The 26,109-nt window shown below is 34.7% G+C and overlaps 1 protein-coding gene across 4 annotated transcripts in view; it reads right to left on the reverse strand.

Annotated features, from left to right (window-relative positions):
• Nucleotides 1–2,134: 2,134 nt before the first annotated feature.
• The window catches only part of TRAPPC8 (trafficking protein particle complex subunit 8), a 77,281-nt gene continuing 53,306 nt past the window's right edge, over nucleotides 2,135–26,109 (reverse strand). For all 4 annotated transcript variants that reach the window (XM_046024635.1, XM_046024636.1, XM_046024638.1 and 1 more), the window contains 9 exons: nucleotides 23,750–23,897; nucleotides 21,951–22,047; nucleotides 20,577–20,645; nucleotides 20,428–20,486; nucleotides 18,207–18,380; nucleotides 14,786–14,887; nucleotides 10,675–10,820; nucleotides 4,119–4,208; nucleotides 2,135–3,200 (listed from right to left, as the gene is read on the reverse strand). In XM_046024635.1, coding sequence (XP_045880591.1) covers nucleotides 2,966–3,200; nucleotides 4,119–4,208; nucleotides 10,675–10,820; nucleotides 14,786–14,887; nucleotides 18,207–18,380; nucleotides 20,428–20,486; nucleotides 20,577–20,645; nucleotides 21,951–22,047; nucleotides 23,750–23,897 — 1,120 coding nt within the window. In that variant the 3' untranslated portion in view covers nucleotides 2,135–2,965. The remainder of the gene's footprint in view (nucleotides 3,201–4,118; nucleotides 4,209–10,674; nucleotides 10,821–14,785; nucleotides 14,888–18,206; nucleotides 18,381–20,427; nucleotides 20,487–20,576; nucleotides 20,646–21,950; nucleotides 22,048–23,749; nucleotides 23,898–26,109) is intronic.

The following is a 26,109-nucleotide window of genomic DNA, read 5'->3' on the forward strand; positions in this document are numbered from 1 at the left end:
AGCAAGACATTCTGTTTAAATGCAAAACAGAACATTCATTTTTTGCCTTTCACAAAAACATCTAATTCTCAGATGTGTCCCTTTCTGTCACAAGTACAACATAATTAATTCAATCACTAAGGAAGGGAAGAAATGTTGAAGTTAAGAAAGCGGACTTCTACACAGCTTACAAATCAAAAGAGAAACATGAGGGAGAAAGGGGAACATGATATGCAAACTCTTTTCTTAAGGCCAAATAATCCTGGGAAGGTGTAATAGAATATTACCAAACAGGGTTGACCCTAAGCAAAAGTCTGTAACAGGATAAGTTTTTCTTAGGCCCCTTGACCCCATTTCTACTCCTCCCGCGAGCACCCCTCACCTCCCTTCTAAGCAAAGTGTTTGGGTCCCATTCCAAGTAAAGCCTTGCTCTCATAAGGTGTTTATACTTGTATTACTGATTATAGTAGGTTACTGATTATAGTAGGTTATCAGGGTATTTACAGGTATTTGCATTTTAATAGAGTCTTCTGAAAATCGGGCTTTTCAAACTGGAAAAATCTCAGTTGAGATTGAAAGTTCTTTCGAGACACAAGATTGAAAATACTCAATGCTGTTCTAAGTAGCCAGTTTGTAAGATTACTCCTGTTAGGAGGCATTTCCTTAGCTGCCTGATGAATGGACCCTGTCCCTTGTTGCTCCACAAGGCCCCATTACAAAGCCTGTCTTTAGAGCTCTGTCAGATCACTTGTTGAGTACTTTTACAGTTAGGGGAGAGACTTGCTTGTTTCAGAGTGACTTCAGATGGCCCTTAAACCCGGAGTTCTCTTGTCATCTCTCCACAATTCCTTCTGGATTCCTGTCTTCCCCCACCTCCACTCTCTACAAAGGCTTGTTTGCTTGAGGCAGCTTGTTGGCAGTCAGTGCTAAACTCTCTATTTACAGATAATTTGAAGTTAGTAGTATTCTGTCTAGTTATGCCAGTAGTATGAGTTAGGTGTAGCTTTACTTGCACTTGGTGATTTGTATATTTAATTGCAGATGAATGGAATGATTAAGATTTTGGTAAACACCATTATCCTAGAGCCACCTGGAAAATAAACTCTCTGGTTTTGTCTGAAAATATCTTTGTTTGATTTCATTCTTAAAAGGTGTATTTCCTGAGTTTACATATACCATCAGAATTCTGGTCTAGCAGCTCGTTTCTTTCAACGCTTTAAAGATACCACCCCCCCCAACCCCATTTTCTGGTTTCCATGATTTTTGACAAGAAGTCTGCTATCGGTTGTGCTACCACTTGTCTTCTGTATTCAAGACTATATCCTTTTTTTAAAAAATTCCCAAGAGTTTCACTATGTGGCTTCCAATACAGTTTCTTTGTATTTATGTTGTTGGGATTTAGTATGGGAATCTGTAACTTGTCCGTCTTGGAAAATTCTCAGAAATTCCCTTCAAATACCACCTCTGCCCTACCCTCTCTCTCCTCTTTCTGGGACTCCAAATAAACACAAAACTTTTTCACTGAAACCAGTAGGTCCTTTATCTTCTTGTGACTATTCTTCCAACTTTTGTCCTCTTGCTTCAGCATACCTGATTTCTCCTGACCCATATTTCTTGTTTCAGAGTGCCTCAAATGTAAGGCTCTGCCTCTCAGCTGCTTCTTCCTAAGTGGATAAACACTCCCAAGGCAAAGTAGCTCCAAATGGTGGTCTCTTCTCTCTAGACTTTCTTTTCCTAGATTTTGGTCCACTAATAACGGACTATATTGTTAACATTTTGTTTTTAGTAAGCTGTTTTCTTCTCTCTTATTTAGACTCTTTACTTTTCTTCAGCTGGAAGCGAAATCACCTAGTCTACCATACGCAGCATCACAGTCTGCCATGTGGTTTTTTTCAACAGTTCAGTAAGCATGATCTTCCTTTTTCCCAGGATATAAAACAATTATCCAAATTTGTAACAAGGCATCAGACGTGACACATTTGAAGACAAAATTCATTTGCTTGTGTAAAACATGGCCACTGAGGACTGCAGGAACAAAAACTGTACTTCATGTTTGGAAACAAAGTTTTCTCAGGAAATCGGTTTGGCCTGGTATAATTAATATGGTTGGCATTCATTTTAAATAAAGACTATGTTAAGTCCTTTCAATTAAATAATTCTAATAAATCTATACAGTGAATAGCATGTCTTTATTCTATTTACATTTGTTATAAATATAATACATTTCTGAAAAGCTTATTTTTAATTAACTTGAGTAGATTTATATTTTAAACAGATCAACTCAATTGTTAAAGTTACATAATAAAGAATATGATAATTTAAATGACAAAAAATTTTCATATTGTGAAATAGTGCACCCTATGTTGAGATGAATGAAGGAAAAAAAAAGTCAAACTCCTTTCAAAACTATATTCAAAGCATCAGAAAAATTTTTTTCTTTTTACAAAGTTATGTATAAGCCATAGGAACCACCAGATACTGAAGTATGAAGACTCTATAACCAAAGGTCAAAACTGATTTTAGAGAATTGTGTGAAGCAAGCCAGGAAAACTTGTATTTAACACTCTATAGAACTTCACAGTAAAGCTGGAATTTATAGACTAATGGCTTAACAGGAGTATTGCCAACAAGGCCTTTCCTTCCTCGGAATCATCTGGTAATATTCATATACCATCAGTAAGTTGTAACAGCAGACTTAGACACTGGTTTTTAAGACAGGGCTTAATAAGGTGTGTGGAAATGTTGAAACTCTGTATTATGAACATGTAAATTATTACCAGGGTTCAAAGAAATACAAAAAAAGAATGTAAGTAAGATTCTCAGTCCAACGTGCTTTGCATCATCAACACATTGACAAGTCAAAAGTATTTTGCAGCGATCCGAAACCAACCTCCATAACAAGTTAGGTATTTCAAATACTGCTGTTCAAACCCATTCAGTAAGATCAAACTGATTCTTGTGGATTTCACTACAAATGTGCAAGTTGTCACACATTATTAATGATGATCAGGGCAGGCATGGAGTTTTGCTGACTTGTTTCAAACACTGTAACTTGGTCCGATAACTTGGCAAATACCCTAGGTGTTCCAAGGTTATAAACACCTGTATGCACAAAGCATGCTTTCAGCTGCAAACTGTGAATCTCCTGGCTTTTAAGCTGAAGTTTGTATTGTGTTTGTCCAAGCCATGTAAATGATCCATGGATTTCCAATGCTTCTGGACTGTGTGGGAAAAGGAAAATGGTAAGTTGGAGGGGTTTCTTCATAAAATTTTTCCCGAAGTCCCAGTAACACAACCCTTTCATCTAGAGACTCTACTTCTAGAAACTATTTCATGAAGCCAACTCTTTATTAATAATGACAATAATGGCAGTAGCTAGCATTACTGTTGCTATAATAGCCGACATTTGTTAACCTTTTCTATGTGCCAGGCACAAGTATTACCTCAATTAATGCTCACAACAGCAGCTAGTAAATGATGGAATCTGATTTCAAACTTATCTTTAACCAACTGGTTATTCATAACTAAAAATAGTTTGTATATGGGAATGCTAATAATACTGAAACTGTTTATAATGCTGAAAAATGGAAAGCAACCCAGTATCTACCAGTAAGGCGTTAGTTAATTTTTGACATACATAATCAATCACACACAGAACATGTCTGGATTCCAGAGAGCTGCCCCAGATCCTATTTGGGGTTTTATACAGTAACAGTCAGTATACATTTCACATTATTTTTCTAAAAATCCAAAAATTTTTGAATTCCAAAAAACATCTAGGCCTTGAGATATTAGATATGGGAATATGGACCCTGTATTTTTTTTGCTAAGTATTATTTTATAATTCCAAAAAGAAACTTTTTTTTAAAACCTCCATTGCGAACTTGCTGATTTTCAATTTTAGAGTTCTTTATCACCAACAGCTTTCATAAAAATTTTTGTCTCTGATAAAACAATTTGCTTCTTTTGGAAATTGCCTGTCTTCCTGTCACTATTGTAATGCTGAGACAATCCTTTGTAACTCCTCTGTAACATCTGTGTTATGGCAAACACAAATCCAGGGCACACCTCAGTAAACTTTTTCTATCCATGTTAGATCATTATGTACATAATGATGTACTAAATGTACTAATCGTTACCTCGTTGTTTTATGCCGAAGATCAACTATTACATCAACGTCAGCCTTAGAACAGTTGGACAGTAAAAGGGTGACTGGTACTAAACAAAGGCTGTGGAAGGAAAATAGAGAGGTTAAGCTGTGCATTTTCTTTTTTAAATAAACTTTCTTGAAAATAACACAAATACCTAAAAAGCTCCTTAAAAACATTTAGATTCAAGTAAGGCAAAAAACTGAGTTCCAAAATCAATCAAGACACATTATTTGTATAAATAAGAAGGAAAACATGTTCCTAAAATACCTGAATGCTAAGTATCAGAATATATAAATCCACAAAACCATTCTGCTTCCATTTATTAGAGCAACTCTTAAAAAATAACCATAGTGTTTCTCAGTGGTTATTTCTCAAAATGAAAGACAAAAGTTTATAAATAATCTCAACTAGGAAAGAGCAATGAAGAAAAAATAAATCATGAAAATACCAACAACTAATCCTATTAGGTTTCTTGAAATTTACTTGAAATTTCTTGAAAATTACTTTATCTTGAGAACTTGGCCTTGACTGACATTTGCTTTTCTACCAAATCTGAATAAAAGCCACCATGTTTTAGAGAATGTGAAAATTATTTCTATACAACCAATTATGAGAAGTCCTTTTTAAGTGGACACATTTACAGGTAATCCAGTTTCTGACATTGCTTTATAATTAATAAACTACTACAGCATTATTAAGCATAGAAGAGACAATGACAGAAGAGGACATATAAACAGACTGGTATAAATTTCAAATCAAGAACATAATAAATGAACATAACCTAGGCATAAATGAGGCCTGGTTACACACTATTATTAATACTTTATAAAGAATAAAGAGATAGTAAAAAAATGAAATATAGCAACCTTCTAAGTTCACGCAAAATAACTTTAAAATTCTGCTGAGTGTATTTAATGCTTTCAGAAATTTTATAACCTCTTACTGAAAAATATTTTCCAAACAATACTGCAAATAACAGATTTCCTTCAGTCAAAAAGCTCAGATAATTTAAAAAAAAAAGCATATCCTTCAGTTGTGCTGGTGCTGTGCCCTTACCTCCCCCACAAACTTCTCACAAGGAAAGGAGGGCAATAAAGACTACTGAGTAGGTTTCCAGTCTGAAGTACCTCCTTAAGTTAACTCCAATTGTTAATTTATAACACAAAGCAAAACCTTAGGAACTTCTGGTATTCTGTTCCCATTTGATCCTCAAATGTCAAATTCTCTATGCCTTATCTAAATGTCTCTAGAAATGTGAACATCTAGACATTTCCTAGCCCCAAACCAAAGTCATTATCTTAATTCCTTCTCTTCCTCCACTCACTGTTTCAGTGGATAGCACCCCCAATCTATCCCAGCAAACCTTAGGGATCATAGTAAGTGCTGCTTAACAGGGAATGGGAGCTACTGCCTCACTTGTCCTCACTTCCAATTTTCTGTCATTCTTCACAAATTCCTATCAATTCTTTCTCCCATACAACTCTGAAAGCTAGTTACTTCACCTGATTTTCTTTTCCTTACAAGTTCAAGGCTGTTGTTTACTACAACAGCATCTGGATTAGCACCCTGATGTAATCCATTCTTCACATGGACTGTGTCTCGTATCTGACCTGTGCTTGCCACCTGAACATGGACCAGAATCAGCTGGTGGGCGTGTTTAAAAAAAAAAAAAAAAAAAAGACCACAGGCCCACTCCCAGTTCTGGGTCAGCAGGTCTGGGGTGTGGCTTAAGGATTTGCATTTTAACAAGTTCCCAGATAATGCTGAGGCTGCTGGAATCACACAAAGTACCTAGAAACCAAACTGCTGACAACTATCCCCGCCCCACCAGATTTAGCATTATTAAAGCCACGGGTTCTACAGTTAGACTAAAGCTTAAATATTAGCTCAACAATTCTGTATCTCAGTTTTCTCAAGTGTACCCTAGGAACAATAACTGCACCTACCTCTTAGGCTCGTTATGGTGATTAGGTAAGATCAAATATGTTAAGTGCTAAGAATAATGCCTAGCACATGTTCAAAATCTCCACAAACAACATCTAACACCACTTCTTACTTTGAAACCTATGGTAGCTAAACCCAGTACGGTTCACATCTTTGTTATCTCTGGTCACACTGTCTTCCTCATATTCTTATTCCTGTACAGTCTGTGCACTACTGCTGTAATCAAACCTCCTACCGTCCCATTCCATCCCACAGGTCTATATTACATGAATAATACTCCACAAAGTCCTCGATCTCTTCTTTTTATGCTTCTATATCTTACTTTAACTGAAATTTGGCTGAGTACGCAGCTTCCTCTTTAGCCCTCTTGACAACAGATGCTGTTCTTCTACCAGCCTCCACATCTCTGGTCAGAATGTATCATTAACGTAGTTCTCAATGCCACTTCCTGATGATTTCTTCCTCCTATCTCTTCTGTCAAAACACCCATTTTTTGGTCATAAACTTCTCCATGGTTTTTCATTTTTTATGCCCTCATACTGACATACTAAAACCAGCAACAGTAACTCAGTACAGCAGATTCTTTGGGGGAAGAGGAAAGGATGAATATTTTGAAATATCTTAGGTAAAGATGAAGGAAACATTGCTTCCCTTCACATTCATCTCATGCGTCTATAAAGCAGAACCATACCACCTAGATGAGAAACACTGCTCTAGGCTTCTCTTCTGCATCATCTCTTGGATTCAATTATTAAAAGCTTCAGCATGAATTTGCTTTCCTCTTTTTAATCCCGAGTCTTGTCATCATGTGGACAACTTTACCATCTAAGCAGACCACTCATTCAACATCTTCTCCAAGTTAGTATATTCAAAACTCAGCCATCTACCTTCTAAGGCCATGCTGTGTTTTTTTTTTTTTAGCCACCTAAAATAGCTACCTCTGAAATAATACTGTCACTCCACTCTAACAACTATCTCCCATCTCTCCAACTCTCCCACTCAATTATATTTCTATTCTTAGTGTCACAGGGATGACCAATCACTTTGGCCCTCTATTTCAATGTTTATCAACTTCAGTTACTGTGGCATAACTACTGTTTAGCAGTTATTCACTCCCCTCACCCTTCCCACTGGGGGAATGTGGTTCCTTCTTGTTGATTGTGAAGGTGAGGCTAACTGGCCAATGGAATATTAATGTCTTTGATGCAAACAGAAGCCTTAAATGTGCTCTCACAATATGGTTCACATTTGTACTCAAGATATACCAGGAGAAGAACATATCCAAGGAGCTGCTGCCCATTTGGACTAAGCCCAAAATATATATGGTACAGATATATTAACCCACAGCTTAAAGATGAACTTCAAGCCAAATAGTAGTTGACCTGCAGATCCATGAGTGTAAGAATGCCTTGCAGGCTATCAAATTCTGGAAAGGTTTGTTACGAAGCATTACTGTGGCAACAATGACTGATATGGATGCATGCTGCTATCATCTGAGGACTTTAAAAAAATAAGATGCCTGGGTTCTACTGCCAGAGATTCTGACTGAGCTGGGGTTTTCTAAAAATTCCCCAGGTAATTCTAATGTGCAGCCCGGGTTGGAAAAAACTGCCACTTTTTATCCTTTTCTAACCTGTCTTGTTTTCACATACTTCCACGCAGTTATTATTTAGCTCTGATATTTTATTTTTAATCCATTACTCTACTTTAGCTTGATCATCTAGGTGGTATGCCCCTTCTTCACAGGCATGTAAGATGAATGGGAGGTGAAGTGACGATCAAACCTGTCCTGCTTCATATACTTCCCTGCACTGTCTAGCTTCTATGATTCTTTTTAACCCCCATAGAATCATGTGGAAAACTACTAAATGCCCTTGCCTCTAAAGCACAGCCAGGATTTTAACCGCTAAGGTTAAAAAGAAGCACTGTGGAATCTAAGATATTTAGGAAGTACATGAAGCAGGGCAGGTCCAATGAACAAGAGACAAAGCAGAACGATGGGTTAAAATGAAACATCAGGGAATCAAAACTGCTCATGAAAGTTCATGAAGTCAAGACAAATTCAACAGAGATAAAACATAAAATTTTTTTCCTCAACTATGGCTGCACTTTAGAGCAACATTAAGACCGAACAAAAAGGATTTTATAAATAACTTAAATGGTTAAAATTTTTAAAAATCTGGCAACAGTGTTGGTAAAGGTATGGAGCAAAGGGAATTCACATATATTGCTAGTGGGATGTACAAGTTGGTTAAACTACTTTGGAAGAATTCCTAGATAAGTAATCCGCTGCCCCCCCCAAAAAAGGCAAGCACACATACACCAGGAGATTATACACAAGATTATTCACAGCCGAATCCAAAGTAGGAAAATAATCCAAAAGTCCATCAATAGTAGAGTAAATAGATAAATTGTTCTGGCATGTTCAAACATTCATAAGGCAATGAAAATTCTTCATGCACTAGTTGACAATTACTAACATATTATTATTAAATGAAAGAAGCCAGACATAAAAAGAATATGCTCTATAATTCCATTTATGTAAGAAGTTCAAAAAATGCCCTAAGCAAATCAAAATATAGTTGTATATTTGGTTGGAAAAATTATAAAGAGAAACAAAGTGACTACCAAATTGGGGGCACACGGGATAGTAACTGGGAAGGAATAAACAGGGGGCTTCTGTGATACTAGCAATATTCTACTTCCTCAATAGAAGTGGTTATTTTGGTGTTAACTTTGTGGAAAAAAAAAATCACCATAGTCATACATGTTGTTTTTGAACACTTTTCTGTGTGTTAACCTTAACAAAGAAAGGGTTTAAAAGTGGTTAACACCATTTAAGTTACTTTTTAAGTATGTCTGATGTTAATGCTGTCAAGGTTTTAATTTTGCCCAGCAATCTGTGTGTCCTTAGCCAGCTTCTTCTCGTCTCAGAAGTTACCCTAAATTTCACTTCTCAAAAATGTTCTTTCCTTTATTCTCTTTATCACCTACATTACTTTGAGTAGCTAACCTTGCTCCTAGAAATACTCCCAAAATGGAAGCACTCCATAATGTGTGAAATGTTAAAATTTCTCCCTACTTTCTTCTCTCCTTGTTTCAATAGTACGGAAGTCCCTTCTGCAGTCCAGAGCTAATCCCATCATTCTTTGGTATTTCCATCTATTAAGGATTCTGGTATTCTCCCTGTATCCCATCATTTCCTTTAAGACCATAAACATAACCATATCTTACTATTAAGAAAACAATATTGAGTGGCTATTCCCAGATCCCTGTTCATAGCCCAGCTTCCTGGGTGGTCCACACTAGTAGACTATACTTACTTACCTCCCAATCTCTCCTCAACCTATTATATCCTGATTCCATTCCCATTATATAGTAACATTCTTCTAAAAAAACACTAATAACCTCTTCATTGTCATATCCAATAAATAATTTTTTCATCCATTTACTATTTGACATTTCTGCAGCATTTTAAACAGTTAAACCATTTTTCTTTCCTTGAACTGTTCTCACTCAGCTTTTGAATAAGAACTTTCTCCTCATTGGTCTTTTCTTCCTAATTACTTCTTAACTAGTCTTCTTTGTGGATTCCTTTTTCTTCAGCTTTTCTCTCAGATGTCATTGTTCTGCAGGTCACAGTTCTCTTTTTGTTCTATCCCACACCATCCCCACCCTTATCCAGGGTGAATTTTTCACCAAAATTCATACCTTCAATTATCACTTCAAAGTCTTGTTCTAATAGACATCTCTCCATCCTTTTTTATACCTGCAAACTAGCAGCTTTTTGAAGTGTCATCTGACTTAGGACTTCTTGTTTTTAGAACCTTAGGTTTACATAATCAAGCTACTTACCAAAATTGCAAATACAGATGCCCCTTGAAGAACACAGGGGTTAGGGATGCCGACCTCCACACAGTCAAAAATCTGTGTACACCTTCTGACTACCCAGAAATTTAACTACTAATAGCCTACTCCTGACTCAAAGCCTTACCAATAACATAAACTGTCAATTAACACATATTTGCTATGTTATGTGAATTATATATTATATTTTTATGATAAAGTGAGCTGGAGAAAGGAAAACGTTAAGAAAATCCTTAAGAGAAAATACATTTACAATACTGTATTTATCAAAAAAGATCATGTACAAGTAGACCTACATAGTTTGAACTACATTGTTCAAGGGTCAACTGAACATGATTCTCCAAGAAGTTTAGCACTTACCACTTAATAAATCTTAGTAATGTTGTCTAAATTTGAACTGTTTGACAAATCTATACTCTAGTCATTTCTTACATTTAATTTGTGTCTAAAACAAAACCAAAATGATAAAATACTTTTTCTTGGTTTTGACTGATAAACCTGCTCACCTAGAGGAAACATTCAGCAACTGAGGTGTCGAAGGCAATATCCACCTTTAACCACAGCTGCAGCATACAGTAATCATAGTAAAGGGTAAATTATTTAAGAGCAATTTCCATAGACTCAATATTATTCTGAATTTCTTCAATACTGGGGTTAATGCCCTTGTTAAAATAAACGTGTGCGTGTGTGCGCACACATGCACAGCAGAAAAAATTTAAAATAAACCTCAGACCTTTTTTGATGAAATGGATGATTAAATGATTCTGGATAGTGAAGACTTGTTTTAATGAGATTAGAAAGCTGTTCTACTGATGGTCTTAAAGGAACTGTAGTGTTTTCTGGCCTGAAAAATTTTAATAGTTCCATTTCTGGTGGCTCCTGAGAAAAGAAAAAAATATATTTGACAATAAAAACACTGTCTTGTTAAAATATAACATATACAAACAAAAGAAGTTAAAACCAGTTGAGCTAAAGGAAAGCATGAACAATACTTTTTCTGCTCTTATTTACACTAACAGAATTATCTGTGAACAACTTGGAATAAAGAATCTAGGATCAGAGTCATTTATTCATTCCCTATTTATTATGTGGAGTTAGATTTGAGTTCTGGCAACTTCATGTATTAGCTCTGTGATCTTGGATAAGGTATTTTATACTTTAGGACTGAAGTTCTTTACTTGTAAAAAGGGGTTCATAATTTCAAAATCTTTTGTGGTTCTCATTTGGTAAAATTCCTTATTACTTAGTACTTAAGCCACAGACACTGAATTGCATAGTACTTGCTTTAATTGCTGAAGAACTAAAATTGCTTTAAAACTTCATTTTGAAAATAGACTGCTGTATTTTTTTTTTTTTTAAAGATTTTTTATTTATTTATTTGACAGAGAGAGAGGTCACAAGTAGGCAGAGAGGCAGGCAGAGAGAGAGGAGGAAGCAGGCTCCCTGCAGAGCAGAGAGCCCGATGCGGGGCTCGATCCCAGGACCCTGAGATCATGACCTGAGCCGAAGGCAGCGGCTTAATCCACTGAGCCACCCAGGCGCCCCTGCTGCGTTTTATAGATTATAGTACTTCATCTGTATTAACTGAAAGTTAACATGCATGTAAAAGTCTCAATATAGCCAGTGTCAGGCACACCATAAACATTTCAGTATCATTATCACCTAAATGAAAACAGAGACTATCACCCCCTTTCTACTATTATTATCTTTTTTAAGCTTTTTAAATCCTCCATTTTTCTTTACCATCTAGGAAAATTTTGATTTTTTAATTTCCTGCTAGCCTTCTTGGGATTTTTGATCTGCACTAGGGATTGGCTACCTATAGCCCACCGGCCAAATCCAGCCTGCTTGCTGTTTTCATAAAGAAAGTTTTATATCCATTTGTTTATATACTGTCTATGGTTGCTTTTGGACTCCAACAACAGAGTAATTAAGACAAAGACCTTCTGGCCAGCATAGCCTAAAATGTTATCATCTGGCTACTGACAGAAAAAGTTTGCTGATCCCTGATTTATACAGCTGTAAAAGCAAGAACTAAATTTGCTTTTGATTTAAAAGTCAGAGAAAAGTAATTAAAGGTTTACTTTGGAAGAAAGAAAAGAAGAGAAGCAGAACTTCTGGGGAACTAGTTATCTTCTATTTCTTGATCTGGGTTCTGGTTATACCGGAGCGTTCTTCGATTTGTGAAATTCAGAGCTATTCAACTATTCTGTATTTATCTTATACTTTAATAGAATGTTTAAAAAATACATTCTTGTTTAAAATATTCTAAACAGGGGCGCCTGGGTGGCTCAGTGGATTAAGCCGCTGCCTTCGGCTCAGGTCATGATCTCAGGGTCCTGGGATCGAGTCCCGCATCGGGCTCTCTGCTCCGCAGGGAGCCTGCTTCCTCCTCTCTCTCTGCCTGCCTCTCTGCCTACTTGTGATCTCTCTCTGTCAAATAAATAAATAAAATCTTTAAAAAATAAAATAAAATAAAATAAAATATTCTAAACATAAAAAATAAGCTATTGTTTGAGACTTCTAAACTATACTAAATAAATTTCCATATACCACTTAGCAGTGAAAAACACATGAACAATGGCCACAGAAGAATATCAAAGACCTGAGCTAATTTACTGAGAGAATATTTAAAAGTTTCCCCCCTCCCAGCTTAAAAGTAGCAAAAAGTATTTTCACAACCAGTGATAAATATTTGTCCAGTAATTTGACAATAAGGATCTGATTCATACCTTATGACAGTTCCACCACAAGACAGGCAAGGAGTAAAGAACTATTACCTTTGTCTTATAAGTGAGTAATAAATTATGTAAGTAATTTGGTCATCAATCTGAAAGTCTTTGGGCTCCAAATTTATTATTCACAGTATTATGAAACTGCTTTATCTCCCAAGCTCAGTTAATCATATAAAGAGAATAAAAAATATTTCAAAGGTGAAATACAGAGAAATAAAAATGATACGCCATTCATGGTATATAAAATGACAATATAACAAGAATAAATTTTATAGAAATCACTTTTTCATTTTCTAAATGCTAATTTTGCCAATGTTTAAGATGTTCCAAATTATCAGAAGTTATGTAACATACATATACGACTAAAACTTGAGACTTCTGTATTAATCAAGGGTGAAGAAATAATTTTTTATTTAAGAAATAGATTTGGGGTTAAATTTGATATCTTCCTTAAAACTAATGTAATATTACCATTTGTAACCACTGAAGTAAAAACTGATTCAAATTGGAGAACTGCCAATGGATGCTTAAACTAGTGGACCTAGGTTTGATAGGAAACCAGACATTTACAAAGGTACAAATTATCTCCCCACAAATTACTTATTAGAAAAGGAAAGGAAAAACAGTAACTATACTGCAGAAACTAAACTGCAGAAAAATATGGGGATACCACCTTAACCAAATGATCCATCATTGATAACGGAACAAATTAATAGCAAGTGCTTTTTGATATAATACACTGACAAGGACATGACATCAGTTCTGTAGAATTCCTGCCAAAAATGTATAATCTTAATCTAATCATGAGGAAACACAAGGAAAACTCAAAAAGGCATTATTCTGTATTAAAATAAATAGCCCATGCTCTTGAAAGACGTCAATGACAAAATGACAGATCAAGGCTCAGAAATTGTCCCAGATTAAAGGAGACTAAAGAGACATGATAAGTAAATGTTAATACATGATCCTGGACTGGATCATAGGTAGGAAAAAAAAAATTGTCAAGCATATATATGATACCTGAATATGGACATATGAGTGTCCATATTCAGGTATCATATATATGCTTCCTGAATTTAATAGTGTCTGTGATTATGTAAGAATTATCCTTATTTTTCAGAATACTCAGTGAAGTAAACAGGGGTAAAGAAGGATGTCTGCAATTTAGTTGGGAGTAATTACTTGGGGATGATTAAGAAAAAGAAAAATCAATGTGTACATTAATAGAGAAAAAAATGATAAAGCCAAGAAGGTAAAATGCTAACCACTGTTGAACCGTAGTGAAAAGTAGAAGAGTCCTTTATACTATTCTTGCAGCCTTTCTGCAAGTTTGAAAATTATTTCAAAATAAAAGTTTTCAGGGCACCTGGGTGGCTTAGTTGGTTAAGCGACTGCCTTCAGCTCAGGTCATGATCCCAGAGTCGTAGGATCGAGTCCCGCATCGGGCTCCCTGCTCCTTGGAGAGTCTGCTTCTCCCTCTGACTTTATCCCCTCTCATGCTCTCTCTCACTGTCTCTCTCTCAAATAAATAAAATCTTTAAAAATAAATAAATAAATAATAAAAGTATTCAAAATAATGAGAAAGCTTGAAATTAAGATCCAATACTCATAAATACAAGACGAGGTCACTGTTCAAATTACTGGATGTGCTTAAAGTTTGTTCATATATACTATGAGAACTTTTTAGTAAGATGAAATAGTATTTCATGAGAAATCAGAAATCACTGTATTAAACACTATTACCAGCTGCTGCACCACTCCTCGGGGCATCCTTTACATTTTATGTTTTGCCCTCCCTGGAGTTCTGCAGTAGTATTGGCATGTTTCCCTTCTTCTCAAGCAAATTATCTTTTTGCAACTATGAATTCTAGATTCAATATAGAATATTTATTAGAAACCTCAAGATCACAAGTGCATCTTAATACTCTTACGAGATGCTAATAAATTTTAATTTATGCCCAATTCTCCTTTTAGTGTTCTGTCACCAAACCCCCCACTCAAATCTCAATATAAAAGCCTGATCAAACCAGACCCCCTTCAAAAACCCAAAAACCAACAAAACAAAAAACTCCACAATTCACAAGATGACCCAAAGAAAACTCTTATTACCTGTTTCTGAGGACATGAAAAGGCTTCTTTTCCTATAGTGTGAAGAATAACATGATGTTGACCTTCCAAAATAAGCTGCTTACTATCTTCCACTACATAAGCCTAAACATATAAAGCACAAAAATGTTACCTTTCTTGGCAGTAACCTCAAAAGGAATGAATGCAATATTTGATAGAAGGTAGAAATATTATGGCTACTTAACAATTATCAACACTATGGCTGTGTCAGAATTTCTACTTTTGTATATTCATTCAATCAATCAATAATCTATCAAAATCCGCTTTGCCTCAATGTAACACAGTTGGCCTGAATATTTAAGGGATACATCTTAAGATCTTTTTAAATTTTTTCTAAGAGAGCTCTTAAGAAACTAGTCCAAAAAACAGTGCTAGAACACAAGCCTTTTTGTTACTGGACTGCCAATATATAGGCAAAACATTTTTTCTCAGTCTTGCTTCTGAAATGCTTCAGGGTTTATCACCTAGTAGAACAAAATCAGTAAGTACAATCATAAATCTTCTAAGTGGAAACATCACACCCTTGGATATCTTAAACATAAGTACATACATTTAAAAAAAAAAAAAAAAGGCTGATTTCATCTATATCAAAACACTGGGCCCAGCATAGAACTCATCACTGTCTTGAATGCTTCTGTCCCAGAGAAAATGTTGTACGTATATGGCTTTGATATACTGTTATCATCACATTATGCAAATGCAAAGGCTTAAAAACTTTCTGACAAGCTCAATTTTTTTTACTATCAGATTCAACAGACATAAAATTTCTCAGGCAAAATGCTATAGAAGTTTCTAAATGTTTTCATTTCATATTTTCAATTTGTGTACTTATTTAATCATGGCTAGTTTTGCCACCCGCAGACCACACTTGGAATAGTGCTGCATGAAGACACAGGATAGCCTGGCACCTGCTCAGTGCACATTAACACACAGCCCAGCAATGCTGGAGTTAAACACCTGCTGAGATAGGCCTTTTGTGGAGAGGATGAATACTGAAGGGTAAGGTCTGAGACATGTCCTATGTTTTTTCCAGTGGTCTCATGGAATTGAACAAAAATCACCCATAGCCTTGTCAAATTCTCTAATGCCTTCTCCTCTCTGCTTAACTTTTTAAAACAAACCTTTATATTTTGTTAAGACTGGTCAGGAATTGTTCTGTACCCTTTACCAATTACTTTTCATAAAAATGTTGTCTGACCTCTCTGTTTTTCTTCTACATCCTATTTTATTCAAAGACTACCATGCTTCCTGTTTCCTACTCCACAACTTAAATGACTTTTTAAGTTTCCTTTCATGTAGTATGTCATTTTTGCATTATCTAGAGACCTCACTAAAGAAAATCTACCACTTTCTCAAATGAGATTTGATAACCTTATCTTAGATACTAGTCACTACCAACTTAATATCCTATTCTTTATTCTATTCAAACTTTCATTTTCTGGCCAAGGAGCAACATAATCTTAGCTTTCTTCTTCATGTAATCAGCAATACTAGTAGTAGTAGGCTGCTATTCAGGGCTGTTTTTTCCCCCCCCGCCAAAGTAACTGTGGACTTAAAAGAGTACAGATACATTACTCAAAATGTTGTCTCGGAAATATTACAAATTGTTACATGGCAGAAATCCGGGCAGTGCAGCCACATATCCCAAGGATCTAGTATACATTTGATGAGGAATTCGTTTACATTAAGGAGCAATATCGCTGAGCCTGAAAACAGAAGCTTCTTGATTTCTAAGCTTTAAGAACATTTAATTTCAAGCTAAAAATGTGTAACTGATCTTTTTAATAATAAATACCTAAATCAATGAAAGTATCAATTTGTTGAAGCAGTTTTATTGAAACTCATGCAAAAAGAAAAAGAAAAAAAAACTCACACCAGCTTGGTTTAAAAAAAATGTTTATTAGAAGATGTATGATATAATTAAAAAGAATAGAATATCTGAACCAATTTAAAAATACGTGTATTGATCATCTACTATGGGAGTATCTCTATGTGAATCCTTGTTTCAGACACCAGGAAATCAAACCTTTCCTCACTGTTCGGGTAACTATCCTTGGACAAGACCCTTAATTTCACTATAGAATTGTCTTTTAAAAAGTAATATATAACTATACATTACATGTAACATAATTTTTATATAATTACAAATTCTTGTAATATATGCATAAAATACAAAAGGTTGCACTATGAAAAACAAGCCTCCTTTGTATTATAGTAGGTAACTTCAAGGAAGACTAATGGCCAAACCATCTCATTCTGGTCTGCCATGTGTGGATCTTATCTGTAAATGATTTTTAAAACTTAAAATATTTTCAAATACTCTGGAAAAACTGAAAACAAACCCAACAAATAGATAATAATTCAGAATTACTGTTAATTTAGTTGGGTCAGATAAAAATACTCTGGGGTTATTGTTAAATAAGAGAGTCCTCATCTGCTAGAAGTAAATATGGAAGCACTTACAGATCAAATATTATGTTATTTAAAAAAATACTACAGCAAAAAATAAAGGAAGATAAAAATAAAAGAAAACAAAGGAGAGGGGCTAATGGAATAGATGAAAAATGAAGAGCGACATATTAGTGACCATGGGTACCTGAATGTTCACAGTGCTATTTTTTCTTTTTTGGTGTTTGAAAATGCCCATAATAAGGAGTTTAATAAGGTGCCTCGTTAGCGCAGTAGGTAGCGCGTCAGTCTCATAAGGAGTTTAATAATGATACCCGTTGTCATGGAGCTTATCATATCTACAATATTTTCAGTACCACTAAGAAGTAACAATAACAAAGAAGAAAGTTATCTAATTTGAATGAATTCTTTTCTAAGTAAAAAAGTCATTATGGGGCGGGGGTGGCACCTGGGTGGCTCAGTAGGTTAAGCATCTGCCTTTGGCTCAAGTCATGGTCTTAAGGTCCTAGGATTGAGCCCCAAATCAGGCACCCCAATCAGTGGGGAGTCTGCTTCTCCCTCTCCCTCTGCCCTTCCTCCTGCTTGTGCATGTGCACTCTCTCTCTTTCTCTCTCAAATAAATAAAACAAACCTCAGGAAAAAAAAAAAGATTTAAAAAGTCATTATGGGGGTGGGGGGATGGGTGAGCCTGGTGGTGGGTATTATTAAGGAGGGCATGTATTGCATGGAGCACACTGGGTGTTATATGCAAACAATGAATCTTGGAACACCACATCAAAAACTAATGATGTACTGTATGGTGACTAACATAACACCATAAAAAATTTAAAAAAAAAAAAGTAATTATGGAACTGTTAAAAAAAAAGGTATAAAATAAATACTAAAACTGAAAATTTTATGCAGAAAAATATAAATATCAGCTTACATTTGTTCTTTAGCTTAAGGCTCAAGTATCTACAAAGCAAGGCTTCCGAAATAATTTTATAACACATACCTTCCATAATACGACAATATTCAAATCCACCTCACTGCACTTCTGAATTAATCTCACAGCATCCTCTATTGACTGTTTTTCTGCATGCACAGATGGCTGGGCTTGTGGTTTCTTCAATTCAGAAGATAAACTTCGATAAAAGAAGTCTGCACATGGACTTGCTGAGCTTATTATCTGTTAAGAAAAAAATCACTTACCTACATAAATGTTTTCAACTAAATATACCCTGCCAAAATGTATACTTCTCTCTATATTTCTATATTAACTAAAAGTCTTATTTAATCATTTCTTATCAATGTGTCAGTACAGGGAGGCTGTAAAACACACTGAAACAGTTAAACACCTAAAATATTTGGTACAAATTACCCTGAATCTTAAAGTTGCTATCTCAAAATAATTAAATTACACTGCCATGACATTAGTCCAAGTATCGAGGGAAGGTAATGTTCTAAGAAAATGAATAAAAAATAAATTGCTGAAAAGTAATATCCTTTATACTATTAAAATAACAAGTATCTCATTCAAATACTTAGAACATTAGACAACATCTAACAAAACAGAATGCAAATGTAATTGCTAATCTTAATATGGCTTTTATCCTTGAAGGGAGAGAACATGAAAAAAGAATTTTTAAAAAATTTTAAATGGACTTGGAACTATAGGATTTCCTTTAATGGAATATTGTTTCATAGTAAAATCTCTATACTTATGATTCCCTGCATTATAGACTATGTTATATAAATGCTAAGTTTCAAGTTAATTATTAAATATATTTTATATATTAAATTATTAAATAATAATATGTAAGTTTTCGCATTTAAGAGTGAACTATTTTCTGGTAAACAATTGTTCCAACAGGTTTCTCATTAACCTTATAGAGCTTGGTGAGTTCTATTTATTCAACCATATTCATCAAAAGGGAAAATGTCTTTGTTTCTGCTTTCTTCAACAATACTACACAAAATTATTTGGCAACAAATACAGTAAAAATTACAATCTTAATATAATTTAAGGGCCTTGATTTGTCTCTAACGATTTTAAGTTTCAAAAAGAAACAAACAGAACAAACAACTGAAATCATGAAATCTAAATTCAGTCATTCAAGAGGCACAATGTGGCTTTATTTGGAAATTACTGGGCTTTTGGTACTCTGAGATATTTCTAAATAACTATTTCTTCAAGTAGTCAAAAGACAGCCACAAAGAATGTGTGAGATGAAGGCAAATGATAAGAGAAATACGGAAGTGTAAGAATGTCTAGGATAATAAAAAAAAAAAAATACAGAGAAGAAACAGTAACTGAATCAGTAGCAATAATAACAGTAACAGGGCACAACTACATGGAATTTTACACCCTTGGTCCAATGTTTCTCAAAACAGATCACCAGATCACCTCTTCCGATTATCTCCAGAGCTGGCTGAAAATGCACATTCCCAAACCACCCAAGATGTAATGAACCACAGTTTTAGAGTTGGGGAGGCAAAGCCCTCATTTTTACAAAATTTCCTAGATCAAAAATAGGGTCTACAGGCTGATAACTCCAACATCACCTAGGAACTTATAACAATTTATTATACGTATTTTTTAAGTAAACTCTGTGCCCAATGTGGGCTTAAATTCATGACCCCAAGATCAAGAATCGCATGCTTCACTGACTGCATGAGCCAGGTGCCCCTCCATCTAGCAATTTAGACCCTCAGATCCCACCCAGTTGGCCCATTCAGGCCAACTGAATTAGAATCTGCATTTTAACAAGAACCCCAGATGACTCATACGCGCAAGTTTGAAAACCACTGCTGGTGATTCTTACAGATAATTAAGTTGGACTATCACTGTCCTAGACAACATACTTAAAATCCCTCAAAATTTTTTATTTGGATGTCAGAACGATATGAAACACCAAAATCTACATGATTATCATCTTTATATTCCACTCTGACCACTTTCCCTAATAAATAGATTCCCTTATATAATCCAGTTTCATTTTTTAATCCCAAGGATTATACTTTTTACCTGTGATATTCTCAAAAGGAAGTTAGTTTTAAATAACTAATCAAAATGGTATGATCTATATAGCATCTCTGCTCTGTTTTAGAACATGAAGTTGTAAAATCTGCACAAAAGATTCTGTGGATTACAAAAGCAATAGTTTTGCCAAAATAGTGAGATATTCTAAAACTGTGACTTTTAAAATCAAATGCTATTGTGCTTATTTGCATACCTGTTCATTTCCAAAGATGATATCTGCAAAGATATATTTTTCTGAGAACTGTGTGGCAACTAAAAAACAGGGGAAAACAAACTAATGAATATCATTGTCATGAAATATAAAATGACCCTTAGGAAAGTGTGAAAATAAAATGAATTTACCTTCTTTTTCCCTACATCGCACTGCCTTGAAGCAAAATTTTCCCTTCTCTCTACTAGCAAGTTTGGCATCTAGAAAGAAAAGAAAAATTTCTAAGGCCTTTCTCAGTTGCTTATGACAAGGTAAAACATAATTCATTATTCATATTTCCTTAGTAAAACTGAAAAATAATTCATAATTACAAATAATGTTTAATGAAAAACACCTCTTTTTATCTCCATAAAGCAAATTTCATTCAGCTCTTAAAAAGGAATTCAATTTTCTTGAAATTCACGTTTGTGCATTCATGTGCGCACGTGCGCGCACGTGTGTGTGTGTGTGTGTGTGTGTGTGTGTGTGTATGAGAGAGAGAGAGAGAGAGAGAGAGACATTACAGATAAACAGAAAAGTTTAAAAGATCAGAACCTGGGAACCAGGAAGCCCACATTCCCACCACTCTACCATTTCTTCATTTCCTTTCAGTATTTTTTCATATATATGATTTATATCAATATTAGTATATGCACATACTGTCCTACGATGCATTTTCTCATTATTGCAAACACTCTAAAAATGTTAATGTATTTTAATGACTAAAAAATAGTCTGAGTTATAATTTAATTCACATTAAATCTACACTGAATTTCTCTGCATTGAACATAACCTTGCAATACACTGCTCTGTTTTCAATGTATGGATTTTCATGTATTTTGAATTAATGTCTTTGTATAAATTCCAAAAGTAAGGATTACCAACAGACTAAATACGAGTTTAAACATTTTCATATTTTTTGAAATATACTGTATAATTCTCCAGAAAGAGCAAATATCATTCTGCGAGTTTCACTCCACTCTTAACAAGCACTTGGCATTCTCATATTACTGCCAGGATAATAAACCTAAAGAAATATTCTGGAAAACAATTTGTCAATATATTTATCACAAGTATGTATATTATTCTGTTTGAGTATTATATAGGTATGGAAATACATGGAAAAGTCAGTCACTTATAGAGGTATCATCTTTATACACAGAAAAACAGCCTACCAATGGTAAAGGAAACCAAAAGAACTTCCATATTCTGTATACATGTTTCTGTATTGTTTTGAAATTTTGAAAGTGATCATGTAATTAGGCACTGATTTTCCAACTGAATAAAGAAAATGCAAACAGAAAGATGTGGAAGGAAATAAAAAGATGGAAAAGAATGGATTAAGAAAGGTAATTTGATTCACAGTCAAACTACTAAAAACACAACTGAATACTTAAAAAAGTTAATTATTAAATTATTTTTTAAAAAGGTACCAACAATCTTATATATTATAGCACTACTCTGATACTCTAAAGCAATGAAGATATGAAAATTTACTATGAAGAGGGAAAAAGTCACAAACCTACCTTTGTTTTCAGAGAGATTTACAGATTTCTGTAACTTCCAGTGTTTGCTACTACTTGATACTTGTACTATATGGAATTCCTTAACACCTGCTTCACTCTATCAAAAAGAAATTAGAGTCATTCAGGACTTAGGAGCACAAACTTAGAGTATTATGAAAACAATATTCTGACACTGCTACCAAAGTAACATAAGTCGAAATTTTTATTTTGAAATAAACAATATACATTTCCAAAAGCTTAAGTTATTTAAATTCTTCCTTAGACATTCTTTTTTTCTTTTAAGTATGCTCCACACCCAGCATGGAGCCCAATGCAATCTTGAACTCACCACCCTGAGATTAAGACCTGAGCTGAAATCAAGAGCTGGATGTTTAACTGACTTTGCCACCCAGGCATCCCCTCCTTAAACATTCTGAAAACAGAGAAGTCAACATTTTTCCCAAAAGCTATATTTAACTATAATGTACACCCCATGGCAAATTTTAAAATATTGAATAGTATTCAATTATTAAAACCTATCACAATGAGTTACTGGGAGTATTTAATAGATCAAACATTATTTGTTATCAATTTTTTTTTTTTGAAGATTTACTTAACCTATTTTAGAGAGAAGAGACAGAGAGTGTGTGTGTGTAAGCATGGGGGAGAGGGGCAGAAGGAGAGAGAAAGAAGAGAAACTTAAGCAGACTCTGCCCTGAGTGTGGAGTCTGACAGCAGAGCCTGGGCCTAAACTAAGAATCAGAGGCTTAACCAACTGCACCACCCAGGAACCCCTTGTTGTCAATTTTGAATCAAAACTGTAACATTTTCTTTTAATTTCTTCTAATCTTTCTGAGGTGTATCATTCTCATTAAGGCAAAGACAAACAACAAAAACAAATCAGAATCCCAAAATAGAGCCAATGCACATAAAGTTAAACTGTACACAATTTTTTATTCTCCTGAATGAGAACTAATTTGAAATTATTAAAATCTTAAAATTTTAGGAACACCTGGGAGGCTCTGGCAGTTAAGCCTCAGGTCATGATCCCAGAGTCCTGGGACAGAGTCCCACATCGGACTCCTTACTCAAGAAGGGAGCCTGCTTCTCCCTCTACTTGCCACTCCCCCGGCTTATGCTCTGTGACAAATAAATAAAATCTTTAAAAATAAAAATAAATAAAATCTTAAAATTTCATTTTTACAAATGTTACTTTCTTTGAAGATCACCAAAGTATTAGCAAGTATCTTAAAAAGAAGCAACCTTACAAGTTTATGAAGCCAAAGTAAAGGATAGTACAGAGTAACACTTCAAATAAGAATTTGAACTAAATCAACCTGAAACTAAGATGCTATTTTAATCATGAGATCTCATTCCCTTAATATTCATTTTTATATTTAGAGTATTTAAACAGGAATGGTGAAAGGTCTGAAATGCTTATATGAAGAAAATTATACTCTCAGAAATGTATAAGTGAATGTTACCAATTTAATAAGGAATATGAACTCCTAACACAACTCTGTAAATTTAGTTACATCAATAGATTCTCAATGGCTGAGACCAGAAAGCACTTTATCTCTGTGGTACTGAATTACTCACATATAGAGCTATATATCATATGAATATATTAATACCACCAGGTCCTTTTGAGACCTAAAATTACAAAACTAATGGAAAATTAAGATGTTTTCACACTGTTGTATATGAACATTCCTAATTCCCAGCTTATGCTATCTTGTGGGGAAAAAAATCCTTTACTAAAAACAAAGCAAACCCTTCAAATATAATTAAAAATAAAATTTAGTTTTAAACCAACTTACAGTATTGGTATTTTCCACATCCACAAAGACTAGCATATTGCCCCCTCGGCCCTCCTCATCTTCAAGAGAATTACTTCTGCAGGCAGTGGCTCGTACATTCAAAGATCGGCTGGTACAAATAACTGCAGTGTGTCTTAATATTCTGTGCCTAAAGAAATATAAAATTGCAAATTTAACGGAAGAACCTCTCCATTTCTTATGATACTCTAATTCCAAACAAAGCTTTTAAAACCTAATTGCTCCCAGGGCCATTTATACTCTAAAACAAAGACAAAAACAGAGTGTAATACAGTAAAATTATCTAGATAACATAACTTCATTTCAATTCTTTCTTCTCAATTTGGAAGGAAATAGTCTCCCAGACTCCAGGCATGTCTGCTCACTAAACTCATCAGTATAGCACATGAAAATAATTTTCATGTAACAATGTCCTGATTATGCTACTGATCCCTTATCAAGTAAACCCCAAACTTTCACCTGGCCTTGAGGGCCCTCCACAACAGAGCTTTTTACATTTCAATATTAATTCCCCTTTACTACTTCTTTTTTCTGATATTATCTCCTAAATTTCTTTTTTTTTTTTTTAAGTACAGCTGAAATACAATGTCCTAGGAGTTTCAGGGATAAATCATATTGATTCAGTATTGGTATACACTATGAAATGATTCCTTTAGTAAATCTAGTTACCATGTCATCAAAGTTACTGTAATATTACTGACTCTAGTCCCAATACTACAGATTACATCCCCATGACTTATTTTAGAAATGGAAGTTTGTACCTCTTAATCCCCTTCACCTGTTTCACCTGCACCCCCCCAATCCCCTCCCCACTCTGATAACCAGCAGCTTCTTCCTTGTGTTTATGAGTCTGTTTCTGTTTTGTTAGGTGGAAAAATATGGTCTTCCTCTGCTTTATTTTACGTAGCATATACCTTCCAGGTCCACCTGTGTTATCACAAGTGGCAAGATTCCATTCTCTCTTATGGCTGAGTAACATTTGTGTGTGTGTGTGCACACACATGCCACATCTTCTTCATCCTTACAGATGGGACTCCTAGGTTGCCTCAGTGTCCTAGCTATTGTAAATAACACTGCAATGAACATAGGGGTGTATATATCTCTTTGGATTGGTGGTTTGTTTTCTTCAGATAAATACCCAGAATTGGAACTGCTGGATCGTATGGTAGTTCTATTGTAGTTTTTTTGCTGTTTTATGTAGTTCTATTGCTGTTTTCCATAAGAAGCTATACCAATTCATATTTCCACCAAGTGTATGTGGGTTCCCTTTTTCTCTACAACCTCAGCAACACTTACTATTTTGTCTTTTTAATAACAGCTAATCTGACAAGAACGAGGTAACATATCATTGTGATTTTGATTTTTCATTTCCCTGATTAGTGATGCTGAACATCCTTTCATGTGTCTGTTGGCCACCTGTAGGTCATCTTTTGAAAAATGTCTTAGATCGCCTGTCCGTTTTTGAATTTTTTATATTAAATTGTGTTAAGTTCTCTGTATATTTTGGATTATAGCCCCTTATTCAATGCGTGATTTGCAAATACCTTCTCCCATTCAGTAGAATGCCTTTTTTTTTTTTTTTTTTTTTTTTTTGCTGATGGCCTCCTTCACTGGGCAAAGGTTTTCTAGTTTAGTGTGATCCCATTTGTTTTAGCTTTTGTTGCCCTTGCCTGAATAGACCCCAAAAAAACATTGCTAAGATCAATGAACATCAAAGAGCTCACTGCCTATGTTTTTTTCTAGAAGTTCTATGCTTTCAAGTCTTACATTCACATCTTTAATCCACTTTGAATTTATTTTTGTGTATGGTATAAGATAATGGTCCAGTTTTCCCAATATCATTTATTGAAAAAACTATCTTCTCCATTATATATTCTTGCTTCTTTCGTCATAGATTAATTGACCACATACACATACACAGGTCCCATTGACCTGTGTCTATTTTTGTGTCAGTCTCGTACTGCAGTGATTACTATAGCTTTGTTGCGCAGTTTGTAACCAGGGCATGACAGCTCCAGCTTTATCCTGCTTCCTCAAGATTACTTTGACTGGGGTCTTTTGTGGTTCCATACAAATTTTAGGATTCTTTGTTCTAGATCAATAAAACATGACATTGTTATTCTGATGAGGATTACACTGAATCTGTAGAGTGCTTTGCGTAGTCTGAACATTTTAACAATATTAATTCTTCCAATTCAGGAACACAGTATATCTTTCCATTTGTTTGTGTCATCGCAATTTCCTTCATCAGTGTCTTGTAGTTTTCAGAGTACAGGTCTTTTACCTCCTTGGTTAAATTTATTCCTAGGTATTCTTTTTTATGCAACTGTAAATAAGACGGT

Source organism: Meles meles, chromosome 12 (assembly GCF_922984935.1).
Source record: "Meles meles chromosome 12, mMelMel3.1 paternal haplotype, whole genome shotgun sequence".
In the NCBI taxonomy this organism is placed as follows: domain Eukaryota; kingdom Metazoa; phylum Chordata; class Mammalia; order Carnivora; family Mustelidae; genus Meles; species Meles meles.